This window comes from Hoplias malabaricus, chromosome 8 (assembly GCF_029633855.1).
Source record: "Hoplias malabaricus isolate fHopMal1 chromosome 8, fHopMal1.hap1, whole genome shotgun sequence".
In the NCBI taxonomy this organism is placed as follows: domain Eukaryota; kingdom Metazoa; phylum Chordata; class Actinopteri; order Characiformes; family Erythrinidae; genus Hoplias; species Hoplias malabaricus.
The window spans coordinates 17,327,361-17,347,922 of record NC_089807.1 but is presented as its reverse complement, the minus strand read 5'-3'; the positions used below and the strand labels follow the sequence as shown (position 1 = coordinate 17,347,922).

General features: G+C 38.7%; 2 protein-coding genes across 3 annotated transcripts in view; both read left to right on the top strand.

The window, feature by feature from the left end:
• marchf8 (membrane-associated ring finger (C3HC4) 8) overlaps nucleotides 1-8,356 on the top strand; it is a 109,676-nt gene extending 101,320 nt beyond the window's left edge. The window contains exons 7-10 of one of the 2 annotated variants that reach the window (XM_066678907.1): nucleotides 1,267-1,402; nucleotides 1,833-1,847; nucleotides 3,817-3,864; nucleotides 4,915-8,356. In XM_066678907.1, coding sequence (XP_066535004.1) covers nucleotides 1,267-1,402; nucleotides 1,833-1,847; nucleotides 3,817-3,864; nucleotides 4,915-5,219 — 504 coding nt within the window. In that variant the 3' untranslated portion in view covers nucleotides 5,220-8,356. The remainder of the gene's footprint in view (nucleotides 1-1,266; nucleotides 1,403-1,832; nucleotides 1,848-3,816; nucleotides 3,865-4,914) is intronic. The other variant, XM_066678908.1, reaches the window with a different exon arrangement.
• A 5,742-nt stretch (nucleotides 8,357-14,098) lies between these two features.
• Nucleotides 14,099-20,554, top strand: vdac2 (voltage-dependent anion channel 2). The gene is made up of 9 exons (XM_066679280.1): nucleotides 14,099-14,265; nucleotides 16,271-16,338; nucleotides 16,451-16,500; nucleotides 16,666-16,818; nucleotides 16,908-16,960; nucleotides 18,029-18,256; nucleotides 18,487-18,637; nucleotides 19,417-19,474; nucleotides 19,633-20,554. Exons 2-9 carry the CDS (start codon nucleotides 16,272-16,274, stop codon nucleotides 19,722-19,724), a joined length of 852 nt encoding a protein of 283 aa, XP_066535377.1. The 5' UTR covers nucleotides 14,099-14,265; nucleotide 16,271; the 3' UTR covers nucleotides 19,725-20,554.
• Nucleotides 20,555-20,562: the final 8 nt, after the last annotated feature.

Sequence of the window (20,562 nt, the reverse complement as noted above, 5' to 3'; positions counted from 1 at the left end):
CATCTATATTTGTAGATATCACAGAAAATTACACAGAAAGGATGATTTTTTTCACGCCTCCAGTTTGGGTCTGACCTCTGGTGTGGCCACTCCACTGTTTTGAAAACACATCTTGTGAAAAAAGGAAGGATCTTATACATAATCTTCTTAAAAATTAATTGAAAAGTTTTATGAACTCAAGCTTAATGTTTTGACTTGAAGTTAAATAAATGAAATATGGTCTCTGTGTTTTGCATTGTAAATAGTTGATGGCTAGTCTTACTTTCTTCTTGACTTTTGCTTCGAATACACTCTGGCTCCTTGCCCTCAGAAGTTATTAGCCCCCATGTGATAAATTATTCAAAGAAAAATAGATGGGGTGTCCCAATCACAGGTCTCGGATGATTTGATCTTCGGTTGCTTTTCAAGCCCAATGTGGCCCTGAATCTCAGCAGTGGCTCTTCTAAACACCAGTTGCTTAGAGCCCAGCCTTTTAGGAACATCACTGAACTGTACTTGATCATTTATGAATGTGAGTAAGTGTTCTGTCTTCAGCGAATCCCACAAATGAATCACAGTTCTTTAGCTTTCTGGCTGAAGTCTAAAAGAACAATTGTGTGTTCATGTGTGCAGTTTTGAATGGCTGCATTTTAGCAAATAGACTTTATTGATTAAGTATTTAGTATGACTTATCTCAGCAGACATGAATGTGTTGATTTTATCGGGAGTTTTTCCCCCCAGTGCTTGTAGCCTTACTGAGGGACATGCTATGGAGCTGCTGCACTGAGATCACACAGATAAATCCACATCAAATATTTATAATGGAGTTTAAGAGTAGACAGGCCACATGAAATCAGCTCTAAAACTCTATGCACTGTGTTGGTCTATTCAGTAATGCAGGATAGACCGAGCATGCTGTGATCTAATCCCCATTTGTTATGGCACCGTCTGCTGTTATTTTACACTTGTCAGGAAATTTCTTCAAGGTGCTCCGAGTTACTAACCTTCATGTATCTCATTTACATAAATGACACTTTTAATGAGTCTTCCAGGGAGAGGTTTTGTAGAAAACCAAAAAAAGACATCCTACAGATTGACTTTTATTTCAAGAGTGTAACACTCACACTGGTTACCAGTTGGAGGAATGCTTTATTTGTTGTGAATTTCTGCAATGTTAGCTTTGCTATTCTGATATGGCATTAACCATTATAGAAAGATGTACTGTGTAATCAACAATTTTAATGAATGATGACTTGTGCTTATGCCCATTCTGTCTTTCCTTTGTAGTGGGAGAAGCTCCAGATGACAGCCAGCGAGAGAAGGAAGATCATGTGCTCCGTCACTTTCCACGTCATTGCCATCACCTGTGTGGTATGGTCATTGTATGTCCTGATTGACCGTACTGCAGAGGAGATCAAACAAGGTCAGTCATTCTCTCCTGACCCCAGCTGGCCCCTGTCCACTTCTCAGCACCCCCTCTCCCTAAATCATCTCACCAAGACCCCAATGTTCTGCTTTTCGTCATTCAGGATTTAATTGTAGTTTTGTTTTGGCCTCAGGAAAGATGTTAGTCTTATTTAAAGGACTATAGTGTGGAGTGTTAATGACTTCTCTCACTCATACACATTTGCACCTGTCTCATTCCTCAGCTAAATTTGTGTTTTCACCTGTGTGTATTCAGAGATCAGTCAGGTAGTTATCACACTGCATTATGAACACAGCTTATATAAGTCACTACTGCAGCTATTTACAGATATAATTAGAATCGAAAAAACAAAATACCCTTCCCACATGCTGAATCCTCCCACACCTACCAGTAGTGTAATAGTAATAAACTCTTTTTAACCATGCAGCCGGGAGAATACCAGGTAACCTATTTTCTGTTTTAACATCCAATTAACTTTCCTCTGACATATGACTCTGGTTCTTACTTTACATATCCAAACATCTAATCTTTCCTCTTCTCTCCTCAAATGTATGGTCCCCTGCTTTTCAGTGCTCAAATGTCTGATTCTTCCCTCTTTTCCACTCTTCTGCTTTCATCCCCCATTTTGAGACTTAAATACTAATCACTGGCAGGGAAGAGTTCGTAGACAATGAATAACTTAACATTTGTGTGCTGTGTGTGTCTGTGTCATGCTGATAGGCAAAGAGAGTTTCAAGCATCAACAGTACTTGATTGCAGTCCAAACACTTGATTTATCACTTTATTTGCATGAATATATTATGCAAATGAAACATTGATTTTACAGTGACTGAGAACACAATGACTTTAAAATGTAAGGCTTTGCTCCCAGTTGACCAGCCCATGCTCTGCCCACAAATGTCTTCTTTTACAACCACTGTGCTAATGTCCCATTCAACCTTAGGGTGTGTGTAAAGGTACACATTGTCAGGATAGATCAGGTATAGTTTTATTCTCTAAGTGAAAAGAAAAGTGTTGGCCCTCATTTGTATTTCGAACTCGCTATAGCTAAAGCAGCATTTTAAACTGAAACCTCAGCTGGAAACTTTAAAGTGGCATTGTGTTTGCCTGGATAATTGAGCTATTATAGCAAAAACTACTAACCTGAAAATGATGTTAAATGGATCAGTGTTTTGTAAAGCTTTTCCAATCCAGTTGTTATAAAGTCAGACTATGATTTGTAGGAGAATGTATAAATCAAAGAAAGCTACCTTATTAGCAATGTTTGAAAATGCCAACTTGAAAGACTTCGCTCTCAAGACCAGTGTGTAGACTACACATTTAACAGCAAAACCAGGACCAAGAACCAAATACATTGACATAAATCTGCCAAAACTGCAACAGGGCAGCCACAAAATGGTGTTTTTATTGAGTGTACAATTAGGGTTTATAGTGATTTTGATGTAATCTATATATAACTCATAATTCAAATGTTCTAAAACATTTTAAAATAGGCTCTTCTGTTGTTATGTTATCTTAAATTTTAAGTATTGCATAGTACAATTTTCATTTTATTCAGCAAATTATATCCTATGTATTTTGTTTGAGAATTATTTATTTGTCATTGCATTCGTAATGAGTTCCATCAAGGAGAAAGTAATGCAAAAGCATGTGCATTGATTTGTTCTGTTCCTGGGATAATACTATGTCCAAAGTGTTTAAGTTCAGACATTTTAATATTGGTGATCAGGAACGTAGTGTATTAATACTTATTTATTATATGTTTATCTATTTATTATAATGATTCATTTTATATACTAAGCAACATAAAAGGACAAAAAGAGGGAGAAAGTTTGAATTAAATTAAACATTACATCAAAACATTTTAAAACATATTTGAACACCTAATACATGATATTTACAGATAGACAAGGGTGAAATCAAGGCTACAACAACAGAACACAATGGCTCTCCAGCCAAAGATAAAGCTGATTTTTCTCTGCTTGCTAACAAGACACACACAATCCAATCTCATACATTATTCATGTTCTGTGATGTTCTAAACTACAGTTTCAATGTTCAGAATTGTAAAATCATATTTTAGAGAAATTATGAGGGTATTACTAATAGAGAATACCAACTTATACAAAAGGTCAATAGTGATCAATTTTGGTTACAGCTAATGTCTGACCACCACACTACTGCATTCGGCTCCTAATCTCCTAAACAGCAGTGAACTGTATCTTGTTTTGGTATAGAACATGTGTCTCAGTCACCCTGGGAAAAATCAATGATCAGCAAGGGTGTGCAAGTCTGATTAGACTCTGGCCAGGTTTGTTCTATTCAGCTTGTGCAGATTTCCCTCGAGACACTGTGCCATACCTCCAGCGCTAACCCCTCTCTCTTTACTCTTTTCTTGCTCACCATGTCAGGAGCCCTAAAGCTGCACCCTGGCCTAACTTACGGCGCCTCCAAAAGCAGTACAGTATTTAATTCCATGTTCAGGCCTTATGCATTAGCTGGCAGTAGATAATAGTGATTTACCACTTTGCAATCCCTTTCCCAATCTGTATGTGCTTGACATTAATATATACTCTGCGTCACAAGAATGAGATTTCTAGACGAATAGGAAAATTGGGCACATGAATATATTTTTAGTGAAAAGCTTAATATGAAGTGCTATGCTCTAACTTAATGCTGCCTCTGCAGTTCTTTGGAATGACTTCCATTGATTCTGTTAGGTCATGCCTCATGGAAGGAAACTGACTGCTGCTGAAAAGATATGAAATTATATTAGCATGGATTCAGCGAGTGGTCAGTGGAAATGGTTTAATAAATCAAGGCTTATCAACATGAGGTCAGTATGAAAGAATGAAACATCATAAATGGCCAAGAAAGAGGTCTGAAAATAGCTTATGAATAGTCCTGCTCTTCCATGTCTAATCATCCGATGTATTTTGGAACCAAGTTTGTAAGTGACATTTAAATCTGTGATGGTGATGGAGGTCAAATGAGCAGTGCTTCTTATTGGGACTCCTCACTGAGCCTGCTGTGTGTGTGATTTCAGTGTCTTAACTTCTACGCCTGCCCTGTAGCTAGAGCATCATGCTTGGCTCATATTTAGAGAATGCAGAACATTCCAGAATCATATCATATGCGGACAGAAATGATAGATTGTTTTCATCAATTGTCATTTTGTGGTGCTTTAGGCAGGCCCCTCATATGATTGATCCTGGAATTAATACATGTTCATTCATGCGAGTGTATTGCTTTTGTTCCACTCTTAAACAAAGACAAATGCATATGAATATTATAAGGGTTGGTTACCCAGATAATTTCCTGGACCATTAGGGAATTATCTTTTTAGTCTAGAGAGCCCAGGATCAGGGACACTGGTCCTAATAGTTCTAATGTAATCGAACTGTTCTCTCAACTTATTACGGGATCTCTATGCCTTGAAGATACATTTCAGTGTGAACTTGTGCTGCTGGGCTGTGATTCAGATGAGAGTCTGTTCCTCTTTTCTATAGGGATACTTGAATGGCCTTTCTGGACCAAGCTGGTGGTGGTGGCTATTGGCTTCACTGGTGGACTGGTGTTCATGTATGTGCAATGCAAAGTCTACATTCAACTGTGGAAAAGACTCAAGGCCTATAACAGAGTGATTTATGTGCAGAACCGTCCAGAGACCTGTAAAAAGTTGATTTTTGAGAAACCTGCACTTATGGAGCCAAACCTGGACAATAAAGAGGCTCTTGGGCCGGCGCAGTCGGACACAAACTCTTCCCAGTACACAGAGACAGAGGATTACAGCATGGAGATACTGCATGTGTGACCCAGCCTGTCCATAATGATCCCCCCACTTCCCCCTGAGACCCCACCTTTCCATGGGACCAGAAGATGCTTTGCCTGCTCCAGGCCACAGGTGACACCACACAGCGCTGGGCAGAGCGACTGAGACAGAACTTCTGCTTAGGTGTTCATTTATCTTCATATGTCTGTTCTGTTCCTGTGAGTCTTTGGCGCCAGAACTGACTACTGCCATTGTACTACTGTTGTACGAGATGTGAAACCCTCCAGTTGAGCTGTGTGTAGAGTGTGTGTGTGCGCACAAGTGAGGGTGTGTGTCTCTGCGCCAGTTCTAATGGAATCCTTAACAAAAGCATTCAAGCACTTTTTTTTTGTTTTTGTTTTTTTAAAGTTCCATGTCCTACAGTTCCTCTCTTTTAATATCCATACATTTCTCTTTATACGTGTGGTATGGGGGAAAAAAAAAAAACAAGCTTGAAATTTTGAAAGCTTTTCTCACATTTTATATGACAGCATTTGTATTCCTGCGCAAACTTCAGAAGAAAAAGTGGAGGAGTCATGAGGGAAATGGGTGTCTTTTTAGAATTATCATCCTTCCATGTTTTCTCACTTCAGTCGTTGTCAGATGAATGAGCTGAATTAGTTTTTGTTTCTTTCTCTATATGTTTTATTTGATCTGTAATTTATTCTATGTGTGATACTGAATCAAAGCAAACCATTGAATTAATCTTCATCCTTCCTCTGAGGGCTAGATTCACTAAAGCCATTTGCACAATTTAAAAGTCTAGGCGCAAGCCAATACATTAACGTACTGTAACTTTTGACGGGACCAGGAGAAATGCTTTGTCCAGTCACTAACTATGGTGCTGTTTTTGTAAACGCTACAATTCGGCACAGGCTAAAGACTTTAGTAAATCAGCCCTTACATGTACCCTCTGAGAGCTCTAGAATGTAGACTGCTTCTTAACAAACTCAGTACCATCTGGAGGACATTTTTTTCTGAAGGGGAACATTCCTTGTAGCACCACTCAACCTTTCTGAATGAATCATGTTTTCTTTGCTTGAATGAAACTTATACTGAGTCTTTATTAAGTTTATCCTTGGGGGAAAAATGCAACCTATTTTTCAAATGTTAACCAGGCATTTTTTATTTAGATGCTTCTGTTTATCACATTTTATATTCAAGCAAAATTCACCAGACCCATATTTTGATCAAGATATGCTTTTGCATGTGGCGTAAGACAGTTAAATGCCAGCTTTTCATTTTGTCCTTCTCCAAGTTGGTCATTCCTTTTCATCTGTAGATTATATCTCATTGTGTTTCTGTTTTAAGAACTTGCCTGGCAACAATATGACTGTGACCCTGTCATACCATAACCTTCCTCTAATGTCAAATGAAGCAGTTCCTTCTGTTTCCAGCATTGCACAGTGTGCAAATTTCCCAAGACAGCGCTTTCCACTTCTACACTTGAGGCATGCAGATTGTATTTTAGGGGTGTGTTGTATGATGTAAAGGTTAAGAAATTGCCATGCTGAGTAATGCAGTGAATTATAATTTATCTCCTTAAACATATGATGATTTTAGAATGTGAACAATGTGGGTTAACTTGAAATCAGAGCTTGAAAGTATACTTCTGCCATCTAGTGACACTAGGCAGATTATTCCTTTTGTAATAGACGTTAATGTACCCTGACTGCTCCATGCGATTTGACCAAAAGTAGAAATGCAGGCACATTTTGTTAGTTGTACTTGCAGACCCCTCTCTGTTCCAAGCTCCAGGTTTCTTAAAGGTTTCTTCATTTTACTGTGTTTACTAGGAGTGACCCAACATCTCCTCATTTTCATCCCATTTTATGCAAACAACACTACATGTTCACAGATCTGATTTTGCACAGGTAGTATAATTTCTGCTTACATCCAAATGAACTTGTCTTTTTGAGAAAATGCCATACTGTTGGGCAGACAGGACCTTACCATTTAGCTTTGCTACGTGATGAATGCGGGAATGCCCTTTCAAAATATTTGCACACCCTATTGACCCAGTTTTATGTAAAGGAAACATCTTTTTTTGTGTTTTATTAAATTTTACTTCATAATTAATGGTCAGTGTACAGATGGGTTTTTGAGGATGTTACAAATAATTAGGAGCTGGCTCCTTTAATTTTACTGCAGTGTGGGATCCCTGAGCAATGGTGTAAAAAAAATGTTCAACTGTAATAGTGTATCATCTTTTGGACAAGATATGATTTGGCAAACTTCTACATTGTGACTGTACTGCCTACTTGGTCTTGTGAGGATTGGTCTTCACAGAAGTGCTGCACTGCATCCTGCTTGTTCAGCTTTGATCTGTTTTACAATGCAGTAATGGTATTGTTTGTCTCTACACTCTTCACACTAGCACCATGCTCCAGGTTTCTTATAGTTGGGTTGGGAAAGTCTTTTGACCTAATTGTCTTTATTAACATGAGCCCAGACGATTCAGATGTGTTTAGGAAGTGCTTCTTGCATAAAACTGCAGTGCATTACTACTGAATCGACTTGAACGTAGTCAACTCGACTGTTTTCTGCCCCTCCATCTTATTCCATTTTCTCTCTGTGAATTTTCTTTGAATAGTAAATGTAATTTTTGTAAAGGAAAAATGTTTTTAATGAACTATCGATGTGTATTGATTTGTTTGATTTCCCATATTTGAGCAAAGGTATATAGACTGAAAAAACAACCAAATAAAATGAAGTAAATCTATACATTTTTGCGAATATGATGCTTGTTGTTTTTGCCAGACTCTGTGCTCCTGTTATATGGTGGTTTGCGTGACACAATACTGCCTACAAGATTTACACTTTCACCATTTGTTTCCTGTAATATCTTTACAGTTTCTCATGGCCACTGATTGTCATCAAGGCCTTTCATGGACACTGTGTCAAACCTGAGAAGAGGCAGTGGAACTGAAACGAGCATTTCACATTGTCGTGGCTTTTCTCAGTAGCTAAATATGGTTTTGTGAAACTGAACCGACTGTAATTTACATGTATAGTTTTGTATTTTATGTATCTTTATAATTTTCTCTTAGTATTATCACACTTTTAGGAAGTTGACTTTAAGTTTCTTAATCGAGATGTAAGTGACTATGTTGTGTCGTGTTTTTAAGGGGAGATGATATGGAGCAATAAAATAAAACGTTAATTTAAAAAAAAGTTGGTGTCCACTTGGGTGGTTCCTCCAAAAACTGCCAAGACTTAAAAGTAGTAGTTGCATCCCCATTCAAGATTCCCCTCTGGTTCTGGTGAGTTTTTGTGGAATGGCTGGTTAATGGATTTTACACAAGATTTTCTGGCAAGTAAAAGCAGGGTAGAAATGTGAAGTGTGGACAGAATTTTGCAAGAAATATTTTGACAGCAGGTCCAGAAAATGTTAAGTTTTAAGGCTCAGTTTGTATCTATAATGCATTTGGTGTAGTGTATATTTAGGACTAGTTCTGACTGGAAATGCCTTCAGGTTTGACACAAGTCATTTTTTGTTTTCTATCAATCTGTAGCTTAATCTATATTCCAGAGGTGGGGAAACTGGGGTCCAGAAAGTAAGTATCAAGAAAGTAAGTATCATCCCGGAATTTTAGAGGTTTTATAAAAGCCAGGCAGTTGAAATTAAACCCTGGAGATGATTTTTACTTTTGCCACATCTGCTGTATTGTAAAAAAAACACTGCACATGAGGATGTGCTGAGCTCAATGTCAAAGCTTTAGGAGCCTGTTCCAGGTCTATCTCACCCTGTATGTGACTGATAAATCTAATCAAAGCCGGACATACTGTCCACTGCAGTGTTCAGTGGATTCGGCTATGGGCAGCACTCCTGTAAACTGATGAGGTGGCAGGCCATTTGAAGGTTGGTCCTGAAGACATTGCCATCACAAAACCCTTGTGATTCAATAAGTCACTGTAAAGGTATTTGCTAACAGAGAGTGTGCCAGTATAAACACTGGCTTTAAAATATACATTCTGAAAACAACTGTACTGTAATAAAGCATGGTCAATAAACTACTGCTCGTTGTACAAAGAACACATGAGCCGCCAGTTCTACAACTCCCAGGGCATCATTTGCTTCATTCATTTAGACTGCTATTGCCTCTCAGTTGAATATGAAGTGTGCCAGTTCACACCAACATTCATCCATCATGAATCAGTGGAAATCTCATTGTCTCTGAGCCTTGTTACAACCTGCTTGTGGAGCTACTGAGATAGCAAACTGGAGCCTTGCCCAGAATCTTTAAAAAGCACCTGATTGAGATGATGAGATTTGCCAAGGGCATTTAAGCTCAGTTTTATGCTTCTGGGATATGCTCAGACACATGGCTCAGATCTCTCTCTTCATTACTCTGAATATTCCACTGAATAAGAGTCCAGTGTTCAGCTCCATTGACCAACAGAAGAACTGTTAACAATGGCAGTCCTCCAGCTTTCATCTTTTACCAGTCCAGAAGAAATCATTTTATACTTGCACCTTACACAGCACATTATCAGAAACTGAATTAGCAAACTTCAGCAGCTCTTTTATCTGTTTTTCTGTGTCCAGCCGAAGTGGAGAATGGACAGAAAATCTGATTTGCATGTATTGATTAGTGTTTTCTTTGTTTAATGATGCGTGACAGCAGCTTATATTAGAATGAATTAGTCCAACTGTGGGCTGTATCACATTTTATATAAAATGTTGTTTTGATCTCCTAGTATTTGATAGTTGTGAAGGGCATTTTAAAGTTGTAAATGCGTATGTTACCATTAAAAGACATTCTTCACTTGAAAAAGTAATTAAATGCATGCTTAAAATATGCTTCAGTAAAGTACATCTTCCCCAATCCTTTAATCAGTTGTAATCAAATATATTTACAAGTAAGTACATTTACGTAAGTCAACCAAAACGTTAAAACGGCCACCTTGTTTCTATGCGTTATCTGTTTTATCACCTCCACTAACCATAAAGGTGCACTTACACACTGCAGTCAATCAATTACTCTGCATACTTTGTTTACCCCGTTCTCCCTGTGTTTCATTGATGAAGACCCCCCACAGGATCACTGCCAAGCAAGTGTGATTTGGGACATACCTCTCTTGTTGGTCCACTTTGTAGTGTCAAAGACTGTAGCTTAAATGTTGTGTTGATCACCCTCTAGTGCTTTATCATGGTCACAGGATGCTGTTGGCTGAATATTATTTGGTTAGTGAACTATTATTAGTCCAGTCCATCACCGTGTCCGTGTCACTGCGGCGCTGAGAATGATCTGTGGTCATCCTTACCATTGAAGAACAAAGTATGCAGAGCAAAGACGGGCAATTGTAGAACTAAAGTGTGCACATATAGAGATAGCGGAGCTAATTAAGTGGACAATGAACTGTGAAACAATAGGTTCATTTTAATTTTATAGCTGATTAGTGTATATACACTCCATAAACTAAATTGTTATTAATAAAAAAATAAATCAGTGAAATACAATAATAAATAGTGAAATTGTGAAATACAAACCTCAATTCCAAAGATAAAAGGAAAAATTGGAAAAGATAGTACAGCGTATGAACTGTGAATATAAACAGATGGCTGTGATAAGGAAACACTTTTTGACCTGCATTAATAAATAAACCAATTAACAAACAAATATAAAGCAAACTTATATACTTTTTTGGGTAACACTCAAAACTAATGCATGTTATACTCCATCCTTCCATCCGTAACCGCTTATCCAATTTAGGGTCGCGGGGGGTCCAGAGCCTACCTGGAATCATCAGGCGCAAGGCGGGAATACACCCTGGAGGGGACGCCAGTCCCTCACAGGGCAACACAGACACACACACATTCACTCACACCTACGGACACTTTCGAGTCGCCAATCCACCTACCAACATGTGTTTTTGGACTGTGGGAGGAAAGTCACCTCACAGACAGTCACCCGGAGCGGGAATCGAACCCACAACCTCCAGGCCCCTGGAGCTGTGTGACTGCGACACTACCGGCTGCACCACTGTGCCGCCCTTACTTACACAATATTATAATATAAAATTTTACTGAAAAGCTGGACTAGAGTATGTTAACATCATGTTGCATCAACTTATATATATATATATATATATATATATATACATATATACACACAAGTCTTTAGCTATCCAACCATATAAAAACACTTCAAAACATTCCACAGACCACTTTAGCACCAGCTGTATCAGATTACACTAACAAGCAGTTGTAAGACATGTATTTTGTGCCTTGCACCACATGTATAAACGTATATTTCACTAGTAGTGGTTCCTTCACCAGAGAGAAAATTACACAAGGCATTTTACCAACTGAAACATATTAACACACATGGGTCTTTATGGAACCAAAAGTGTTTGTTATATGGCATCACTCGAATAACTTTTTGTAGCAAATTTATTTTTAGGAGTGTGTCATACACAGACACGAAATGGCAAATGCGAACAGTGTACACTGCCCCCCTGGGAATACACAGATACAGACATTCACATACACACTCGTTCACTCACAACAAGGACAGGGTTTTTTACTTTTAAGAGTATTAAGAGTATTAATTCACCTAACCTCCATGTCTTTTTGGGAAGAAAACCAAGACACCAGAGAAAACCCATGCAGTCACAAGGACACCTTGAAACTCTACCCAGATTGGACTTGAACTCAAAATCCCAGCGCTGGGAGGTGAGCGGTGGCACTGTGTGCCGCCCACACAGTGCCATAGTATAGCCTTAACTTGCTTTTGTGTGTTCTTTAGCCCATGTAAGATTCAAGATTCAAAAGTATATTGCCATTTACACAGAGAAAGAAGCTTTTACTCAGTATTATGAAATACTTACTCTGAATTACCTCCTGTTCCTACCAGCTGAGTAAATGTGTATGTGTATCATGCACATAGTGCACATAATACAGTTAAAATATTCTATATAGGTCTAGTATAAAAATTATATACTGAGATCACTATTGTTTTTTGTTTGTTTGTATTTTTTTTTCTTGCAAATTGTGCAGTCTGTGAGCAGTGTTCTAATAATCCTCTCGTAGGAGTGAGAATGAATATAAAATGGACTGCTGCTGGATTTTTTTGAACACTTTAATGGCACAGCTGGACTGAGAAAGTCCACCAGCCAAAAATGTTCAGCCAAGAATGGAGAGCAGCATTCTATCGTCAGCGTCCTGTGACCACAGTTAAAGAACCTGAAGATGGCTAACACTAACTGCGCATCAACAGGTGAGCTACTGTCTCTGACTTTACATCTACACTGTAGACAAACAAGGTAAGTGTGGTAGAGCAGACAGTGAGGGCTCACAGTTTGTAAAAACTCGTGCAGCACTATACACTAACACACCACCACCCTGTCAACATCACTGCAGTGGTGAGAATGATCCACCACCCAAATATACCTGTACTATTGTGGTCTTGGTGGTTTCTGACTATTAAAAAACGTGTGAAAAAAAGTGTGCAGAGCAACCGATGGATTACAGTCTCAGTAGAACTACAAAATGCACCTATATTGTAAGTGAGGCTGATCAAAAGGACAGGGTGTAGAATAAAGGTGATAATGTGTTATGCCCAACTGCTGTGTATTCACAAGTTGTTGTTTTTTCCTTTTGGAAAATGAATTGATGCCTGTCTTCGCTGTTTTTTTTTAACAGATTCACATCCCATTTAGAACAGGATGCCAAAAATGAGAAAAGAAAAAGTCAACAGATGACTGATATTATTTAGGATTATAACTAAAAGAGTCATAAGCAGTCGATCCTATCACATAATCTGGATCCTATCGCAGAGAACAGATTTGAATCACTAATAGAGGGTAGCAACAGAGGGAGAGGATATCAAGGGTAATAGTCTGTAGGCACCATGAGGGTTTGCCACAAGCAAACATTTAGTAAAAACAGATTATGCACAGACATTCTGTGGAGAATATACATGCTATGCCTCCACAAATGAACCAACAAAGCAACATTTCAACAAATTTAAAGAGGTGTTGATAAATATTTGAGCTATTACTGTATTTACTGGTGCAAATCTCTATAGTTCAGTAATAACATTGTAATAAAGTATTTGTAAACTCTCAGCATAAAAGCTGAGTAGATGTCAGCTGATTAAATGCAGTCTCAATCACGCAACACAGCTCATAATACAAGGGAAGACGAAGACTTGATGCTGTCTATCACATAGTGGCCTCTAGTGGCAAAACAGAACCGAGGACAAAAAGCTTATGACATGCTGAAAACTGCTGTATTCATGAAAACTGCTGTAGTATTACACAGGAATAAAGCATATCAGTACATCTAAAATGTGAAGTAAGTGATGGCAGGCCTCACCCCTCTGTTTTAAAGTTTACAGTGTTATCTAAGTTTGAATAATTCGTTCCCTCTGTTTAATAAATTGGCCATTAATTTCCATTAACTGATTCATTCATTGTCTATAATCGTTTATATAAATTTAATAACGAACAATGCCTCATTCCATGTGACTACTTTTTAAACTGAGGGTACTATTTATTAAATGTATGAACCGCATTGTTAAACTTAGATATAACGATTATCCTTAAATCTCTAAAAAATGCTTTTTTTTTATATTGAATGACGAAACACGCAGCATCGTAATCATCGACAATTTCATTAGTGCATTGCAGCTTTTACTTTGACATTTTCCGATTTACATAATAAGGGCTGCAGTTGCCGTTTGTTCACGCCTCTATGTGTAAAAATAAAGTTGTAAAATATAAAACAATTGACAAGTGGTGGCATAACCGCGTGTGAATAAATATAAAGTTGTAAATACCCTCTCTGTGGTGCGGTGTAGTAACCTATGTGGAAAACTGTGTAGCGTAGTGTGTATATTTCCACTCAGGCGGCGGTTACTGTGCTGATGATAGGGTCCTGAGCGCTTCGGCGGCGCTGTGTGTAAAAGCTGGGAGCCGCTGCTCTTCAGTCTCCTTCAGTTCTCCTCCAGCCGCTGAGCTCACAGTCACCCACACACGCAGAGCCGGAGCCAGCGCCAGCGCCCAGTCACCTGCACTCCCACCCTCAACAACACACCAACAGGTGAGACCCCACAGCCAGATAAACTCTGGCACATTTAGTGTGTCTGTTCGGGCGCGGTTTCAGTCTTTAGCGTGGTGTTGGTGTGTCTGAAGCTAACTCGACTGCTTGCTAGGTTAGCGTTAACATAGGCTCCGTGACAGAGAGGTGAGACAGAAACTGACTTCATATTCCCCCAAACATTTTGTTCCAATCCCCACTCCTTCAATCTTAAACGAAGCAGCACTAACGTTATTTGCACTCCGGGAACAACTTGGAGACCAGGAATAAGTGACGTTAGTTATCGGATGTGAAAGCCACTTAAGCCTCACGCTGTGGAGCCGGCGAGGCCCGTTCGACCGGGGAATGATGTAATAGCAGTGCCCGGTGTATACGGCAAAATGGACACCGGGAGAGTTAAGCTGGACTGGAGAGACGAGTTATGTTATTAGTGACCAGTTTAGACTGGTAACTTTGACCGTTTATGGTTTTATCCTCCGTAGGAACAGCGTGCTGGAACCGTTATCGACAGAATTATTGAGTCATTGAATCCTCCCGGTTGACCACAGATGATCAGTGCTGACCACTGCATTAAACTGCAGACAGCGCAAGCCAGTTTTCACTATTCTGTAACTTTCTTTAGAAATACACAGTAGAAACCCACACACCCTTTTTCCTCCGTGGGCGCGCTAACATTAGCTTATTGCTAGCTGACTGTCCCCTAAAGCTAACATGCGCCAAGCCGACAGATGGAATATGCGTTGGAGCTCTGAAGTTTGACGTCTTCTGAAATCACTTCCATAATGTGTGACAATTGTTTATAAGCTCAGGAACACACCAAAGTGCTTTTCTTACTGAGGATTTCATATATTTTATTTTTTGCTGGTATTTGAGCTGTCCTCGGGTCATTGTTTCTAGCCACAGGAACTGTCCAGCCAAGATGGCTTCCCGTTTTAACCTTGTCAGTATTTCGTCCTTATTGGGTTTTCTCTCTATTTGTTTTGTTTCCAAGCCCCATGTCGTTTGAGCTTTGAATGACCCTGACATTCACTTCTTTCTAAACGCATTACTCAATTTACTGTAAAAGATAACTGAGACTTCCTGAAATAGGAGGTGTAGACACATTACTCGTTTTTTAAGGCTGGAGTTTTCTTTGACATAGGGGACAGCATGATGGACAAGGACATAATTGGTCATGCTGGCACTGACCTTAAAATATAAGCACAGCTGGACATCACTAGTTACATTTCAGTGTAGTTTGCACTAGAAATTGACACGATCCTTTGACCTCTCCTGCTTTGGGCAGTACAAGCCTGGCTCCTCTTTTGACTAATAGTACAGTAGTCGGATAGTAAAATTTGTGGAAAATATTTCACCTACATTTAAAATGTGATTGTTTTATAATTAAATATATATAATATTTATGTAGATGAAGGAAGACTCCAACATATTTAATGCGTGAGGCTTAAATGTTAAATGAAATATATAAACTGGTTCACGATCCATGTTTTCTGCATTTATAAGTTAAATTGTCCACTTAATGCATAAGACAATGCTCAGGAATGAAGTATATGAAATTGCTCTCTTTCAAAAAGCAATTTCAATTAAACAAAAAAAAAAAAGTAATCATCTAGCTCTACTGACAAATGTGGATTTCCCATTACATTAGATTTCCATGCAGTGCATCCGTGCATAGAAGCTGTTGTAATGTGGTCACTTCCTCCTTTTAGTTACTCAGAAAGGTGGAGCCTGCTGTCAGGTCATATTAGCTCAGACAACCATGAGAAAAACACAGGGCCAGTTATCAGACTGCTAACACGGCGTCTGTGAGACAAATTATGGCAGATTATAGTTGAATGTTTTTTAGGTAATCAGTCACACCCTCTTTTATTGGGCTTGTGGATTTTTTTGAAAAGAATTTTGCACTTTGGCAAATTGCCAGTAGGTGTGGCTCAGTTGGCTGAATGAATGTTGGTTCTCCTAACTCCTAAAGCTATATGTGATCTGCGTGAACATTGTGCTTTTGCAGAATGGCAGTCCCCCCATGCTATGCTGATCTTGGAAAATCTGCCAAAGACATTTTCAACAAAGGATATGGTAATGGCTGTTTTTTAAAATGTCTTGGAAATATTTATAATGTAACTGTAATGTTAGTGTAATTCTTTTGTTGTAATTATTTTGCTGCGTATTTGTTTCCTTTATGTGAAAGGCTTTGGTGTGGTGAAGCTTGATGTCAAGACAAAATCAGCTAGTGGTGTGGTAAGTGTTATTTAAATCAACATTTTGATGACTATTTATATAATTAAAAGTTACTAGTGTGTGGCTAATGACATGCTTTCATTACCTTGAACAACTGGTTTTTCCGGTTCCAGTCGATAATGAATCAGTGATGTGAAATACTGCTTTTTGTTTCACTTATGACAGGAGTTCAAGACTTCTGGGTCCTCTAATACTGATACCAGCAAAGTTGTAGGCAGTCTGGAAACCAAATACAAGAGGTCTGAATATGGCCTGACCTTTACAGAGAAGTGGAACACTGACAACACTTTGGGTACAGAGATCACCATTGAAGATCAGGTAAGGCCGCAGAAACGATGGAAGTGGGGTTTATGCTGTTTAGAAGGTTCTCTTCATTGCACTGAACTATTTGCTTCCACTTTTTATAGATTGCGAAGGGACTAAAGTTGACTTTTGATACCACCTTCTCACCAAACACAGGGTAGGTTTCTTGATCTGCTGGAGTTCTGTTCATGTTTTTAGTAAGCGTGGTTTGTCAGATGTATATATTTTTTATTTTATGGATGACTTGCAAATGTATCCTGACATAACAAACCTGCAGTGTATTTTGGGGACCGTAAATCATGTCTGAATGCTAAGTCTTTGAGAGGTGTCTCGTATAGGACGTGCCTGGATCTGCATTCTCAAATGACCATCACATTGACATTGCATTCTCTGATGTAAGGCTGAATGTCATCAGTGGAAAAAAGGAGACAATGAATGACGCTGCTTGTGTTGTACTAGGAACTTGAAAAATTGTGTCTTTTATGTACCATTTAACTAGACTTTAAAATGGACAATAAGTATTTATTTATACTGGCATCTGGTGTTTTTCTAACGTCTGTATGGCTTATTACTCCAAAACACTCTCTTTTTGCAGGACATGGGTTTTGAAATGTTATTGAAATAACATATTATTCGGAAAGCCAGCGTTTTGTGCTGTTTTGAATATTATTAAGTAGGGGTCACTATGGGTGGCCTATTTAAAGAACAAGGTTTTTGCACACCACAGCAAAAGTAAGCTCTGATTTATGGTGCAGGCTGAGAGAGATTCATTATTCTTACCCTGAGCATAGTCTAACACTTTATTTAGACATAGTTTGAATCTTACAGGAAATATAATATTGCCCCCCTGAGTTCACTGCAGCAATTTCATCTAGTGTTGAAGTTTAAATCCTTTCTCCCTTTTATACTTGTATTGGTAATTGGTCTGTAGTCTAGGGCTGCTCCCATGTCACTAGTTCTGAACTATTTATATATATATTTTGTCATCTGAGAAAGATATGCTTGAGCAACCTTGCGTTGTGTTATTGTCAACATGATTATGATCTTGTTTTTCCTGCAGTTTATAAAAATTACCTGTTATTTTCCCAGCAAAATGTGTATACATTTTTTTGAATTTGGGTTTCTATGTACTTTTGTGTCTGTACATAGGGGTCTGTAGTGGGGCGTTATTAGTTAATACCAGCTGTTTACCCTCTAACCATGAATATTATATGGCATTCAACAGCAAGAAGAGTGGAAAAGTCAAGACTGCGTACAAACGCGAATATGTCAATGTGGGCTGTGATGTTGACTTTGACTTCGCTGGTCCAACTATCCATGGTGCTGCAGTGGTTGGTTATGAGGGATGGCTTGCTGGCTATCAGATGTCATTTGACACAGCCAAGTCAAAGATGACTCAGAACAACTTTGCTGTTGGCTACAAGACAGGAGACTTTCAGCTGCACACCAATGTGTAAGTACAAATCCACAGAGCACCCTTTTGATGATTTGTGATAATGTAGATTTGCATTATGTAGAAGTGATTCATTGAGAATATTCTTTGGAGTTATGTATTGAGAAATGACAATCATAGATACAGTTAGCCAAAAGCCAAAGTGTAATACAGACAAGTGTATATCTGATGCTATACAGTAGAAGTAGAATATGATGCTTAAATTTTGGAATTTCTCTTACTCACTGCAGTAATGATGGCTCAGAGTTTGCTGGTTCCATCTACCAGAAAGTGAGTGACAACCTGGAGACAGCCGTGAATCTGGCTTGGACTGCAGGCAGCAACAGCACACGCTTTGGCATTGCTGCTAAGTACCAGTTGGATAAGGATGCCTCCATCAGCGTGAGTGCTTTAAAATTAATTTAGGATGTAACTGTTGGAATTAACATGACTTAAGATTTAATCCGCTGCTGGATTCGTTTTACGTGGCTGATAATGTTTCCAAAGTAGATAATCAAGTTTCCATTTTCACGTGACTTGGGACTATTGATTGACGTCATCTCAGCATTTCAGTCTGTATTTTAAATATCAGTGCCACCAATTAGGGTCTTTCAGTATTTATGGATGGAATGGGTAGGAATATCTAAGCAGGGCTCCAAGTTTGTTACACAGACTATGGCACATCTTGAGCAGTTTGGTTCTGTGATCTTGTCTTTGTTGCAGACAGTATTTAATGAATTTTAAATTATTCATTTTACAGAGTTATCTTTTAACAAGATATAATATTAAACTTTATCACTACCCAGAGAACAGCTTGGTAGATATATGAACATACCTCTTTTCATAGGAATTTGACAATGTGTGGGTGAAGTTTGCTGCTAATTCTGTATATTTAGGAGCTATCTTGGTTTTCACTGTCCCATGTTTCTGTATAATTTGCCTTGCCTTATTTTTAACCATGGCAAGGCTTGTTGTTCTGTTTTGGAAGTTTCAGGATGGTTGATTTATTGTAGTTATAGTATTCTGTACTAATCTTTGTTTTATGAATTGGATGGAAATTCATAGGAGGAGGATTCAGAAAGCATTAAGCTGATATTGTTGTAGGATTTTGCTTTTTATTTTTTCTTCTGTTCTGTGCCATTTCACTGAGTGTTAAACTCTTAATTTTACCTACTTTGCAGGCCAAAGTGAACAATACTAGTCTTGTTGGTGTTGGGTACACGCAGACCCTGAGACCAGGTATGGTATCTGTCAGCTAAATGTGACAGTCAAGCCTTTGTGTACAAAGCCTAAATTCATTGGGGTTTTTTGCAAGAACAAGCAATAAAATGCAGTTTAAAATTACCAAAGCTTTTTTTGCTGCTTCACTGAGACGGTGCTATCATGGTTTTGTGCAGGTGTGAAGTTGACCCTGTCTGCTCTGGTTGATGGGAAAAGCATCAATTCTGGTGGCCACAAGCTGGGGCTGGGGCTGGAGCTGGAGGCCTAAAGCCCAGCAGTTACTTACATCAGGGATGAGGGAATATCAGAGGAATCTGGCCTTAAATCTGTCTCCAATGTAACCAGCAGGGGAATTCTGGATGGGATGTTCAAAGGCTACAACAAAAGCAATCATTTTCCGTAACCATTGCGGTGGTGTTTATTTTTACCCATTTCTGTTTATGGTGCCCGTTTTTGGTTTGTAGTTCGTCATTTCCTCATCTGAATCCAGCACTGCCATGGCAATGAAATTCTTCTCCATCTGCAGCAGTGGCCGTCAGAGCCCACATGTTACCTCTTCAGTAAGACGCTGGTGATCTAGGAGAATATGACAAACTATGTCTCAGATTTCATCAATTGTATCGTCTGATATTCCTTAGTCGTCTGAACACAGCTTATGCAACCGCTTAACCCAGTTTTAAAGGTTATACCTGCTATTATTTAAACACCTTTATATGTTTCGTTTCTTTTCCCCCTCATACACACAGGGACATGCTGTAATGTACCATTATTTGCTTTATCAGCCATTGTGATTAAAATAAAGTTGTACTTGAAGGCTGCTCTTAAACTAAGCAGTTTTTGGGTGGCCTAATTGGGTGAATGTCTGAAAACCTATGGAACAAGTATTGGGAAAGCATGGCTGGCTTTTTTGTTTTCTGCACAGACGACTAGGTGAAGCTTATTGTAAAATGCCAAAATGGGTACTCTGGATGAGTTTGACTTTAGCACTTAAAGCGTTCGGTGTCGCCATCATGAGCCTAACTTCCTGAAGTTGTGCTTTCACAAAACCTTAGAGGTCCTTATGTGTATGTGTTAACTTTTCAATAAAGTCTTTGAACTCCTCTAAG

Coding starts and splice junctions, on each gene's coding strand:
- vdac2 (XM_066679280.1), top strand. CDS start 16,272: ATGGCAGTCCCCCCATGCTATGCTGATCTTGGAAAATCTGCCAAAGAC. Junction 16,501..16,665: donor CAAAATCAGCTAGTGGTGTG/GTAAGTGTTATT, acceptor CACTTATGACAG/GAGTTCAAGACTTCTGGGTC. Junction 18,257..18,486: donor TTTCAGCTGCACACCAATGT/GTAAGTACAAAT, acceptor TACTCACTGCAG/TAATGATGGCTCAGAGTTTG.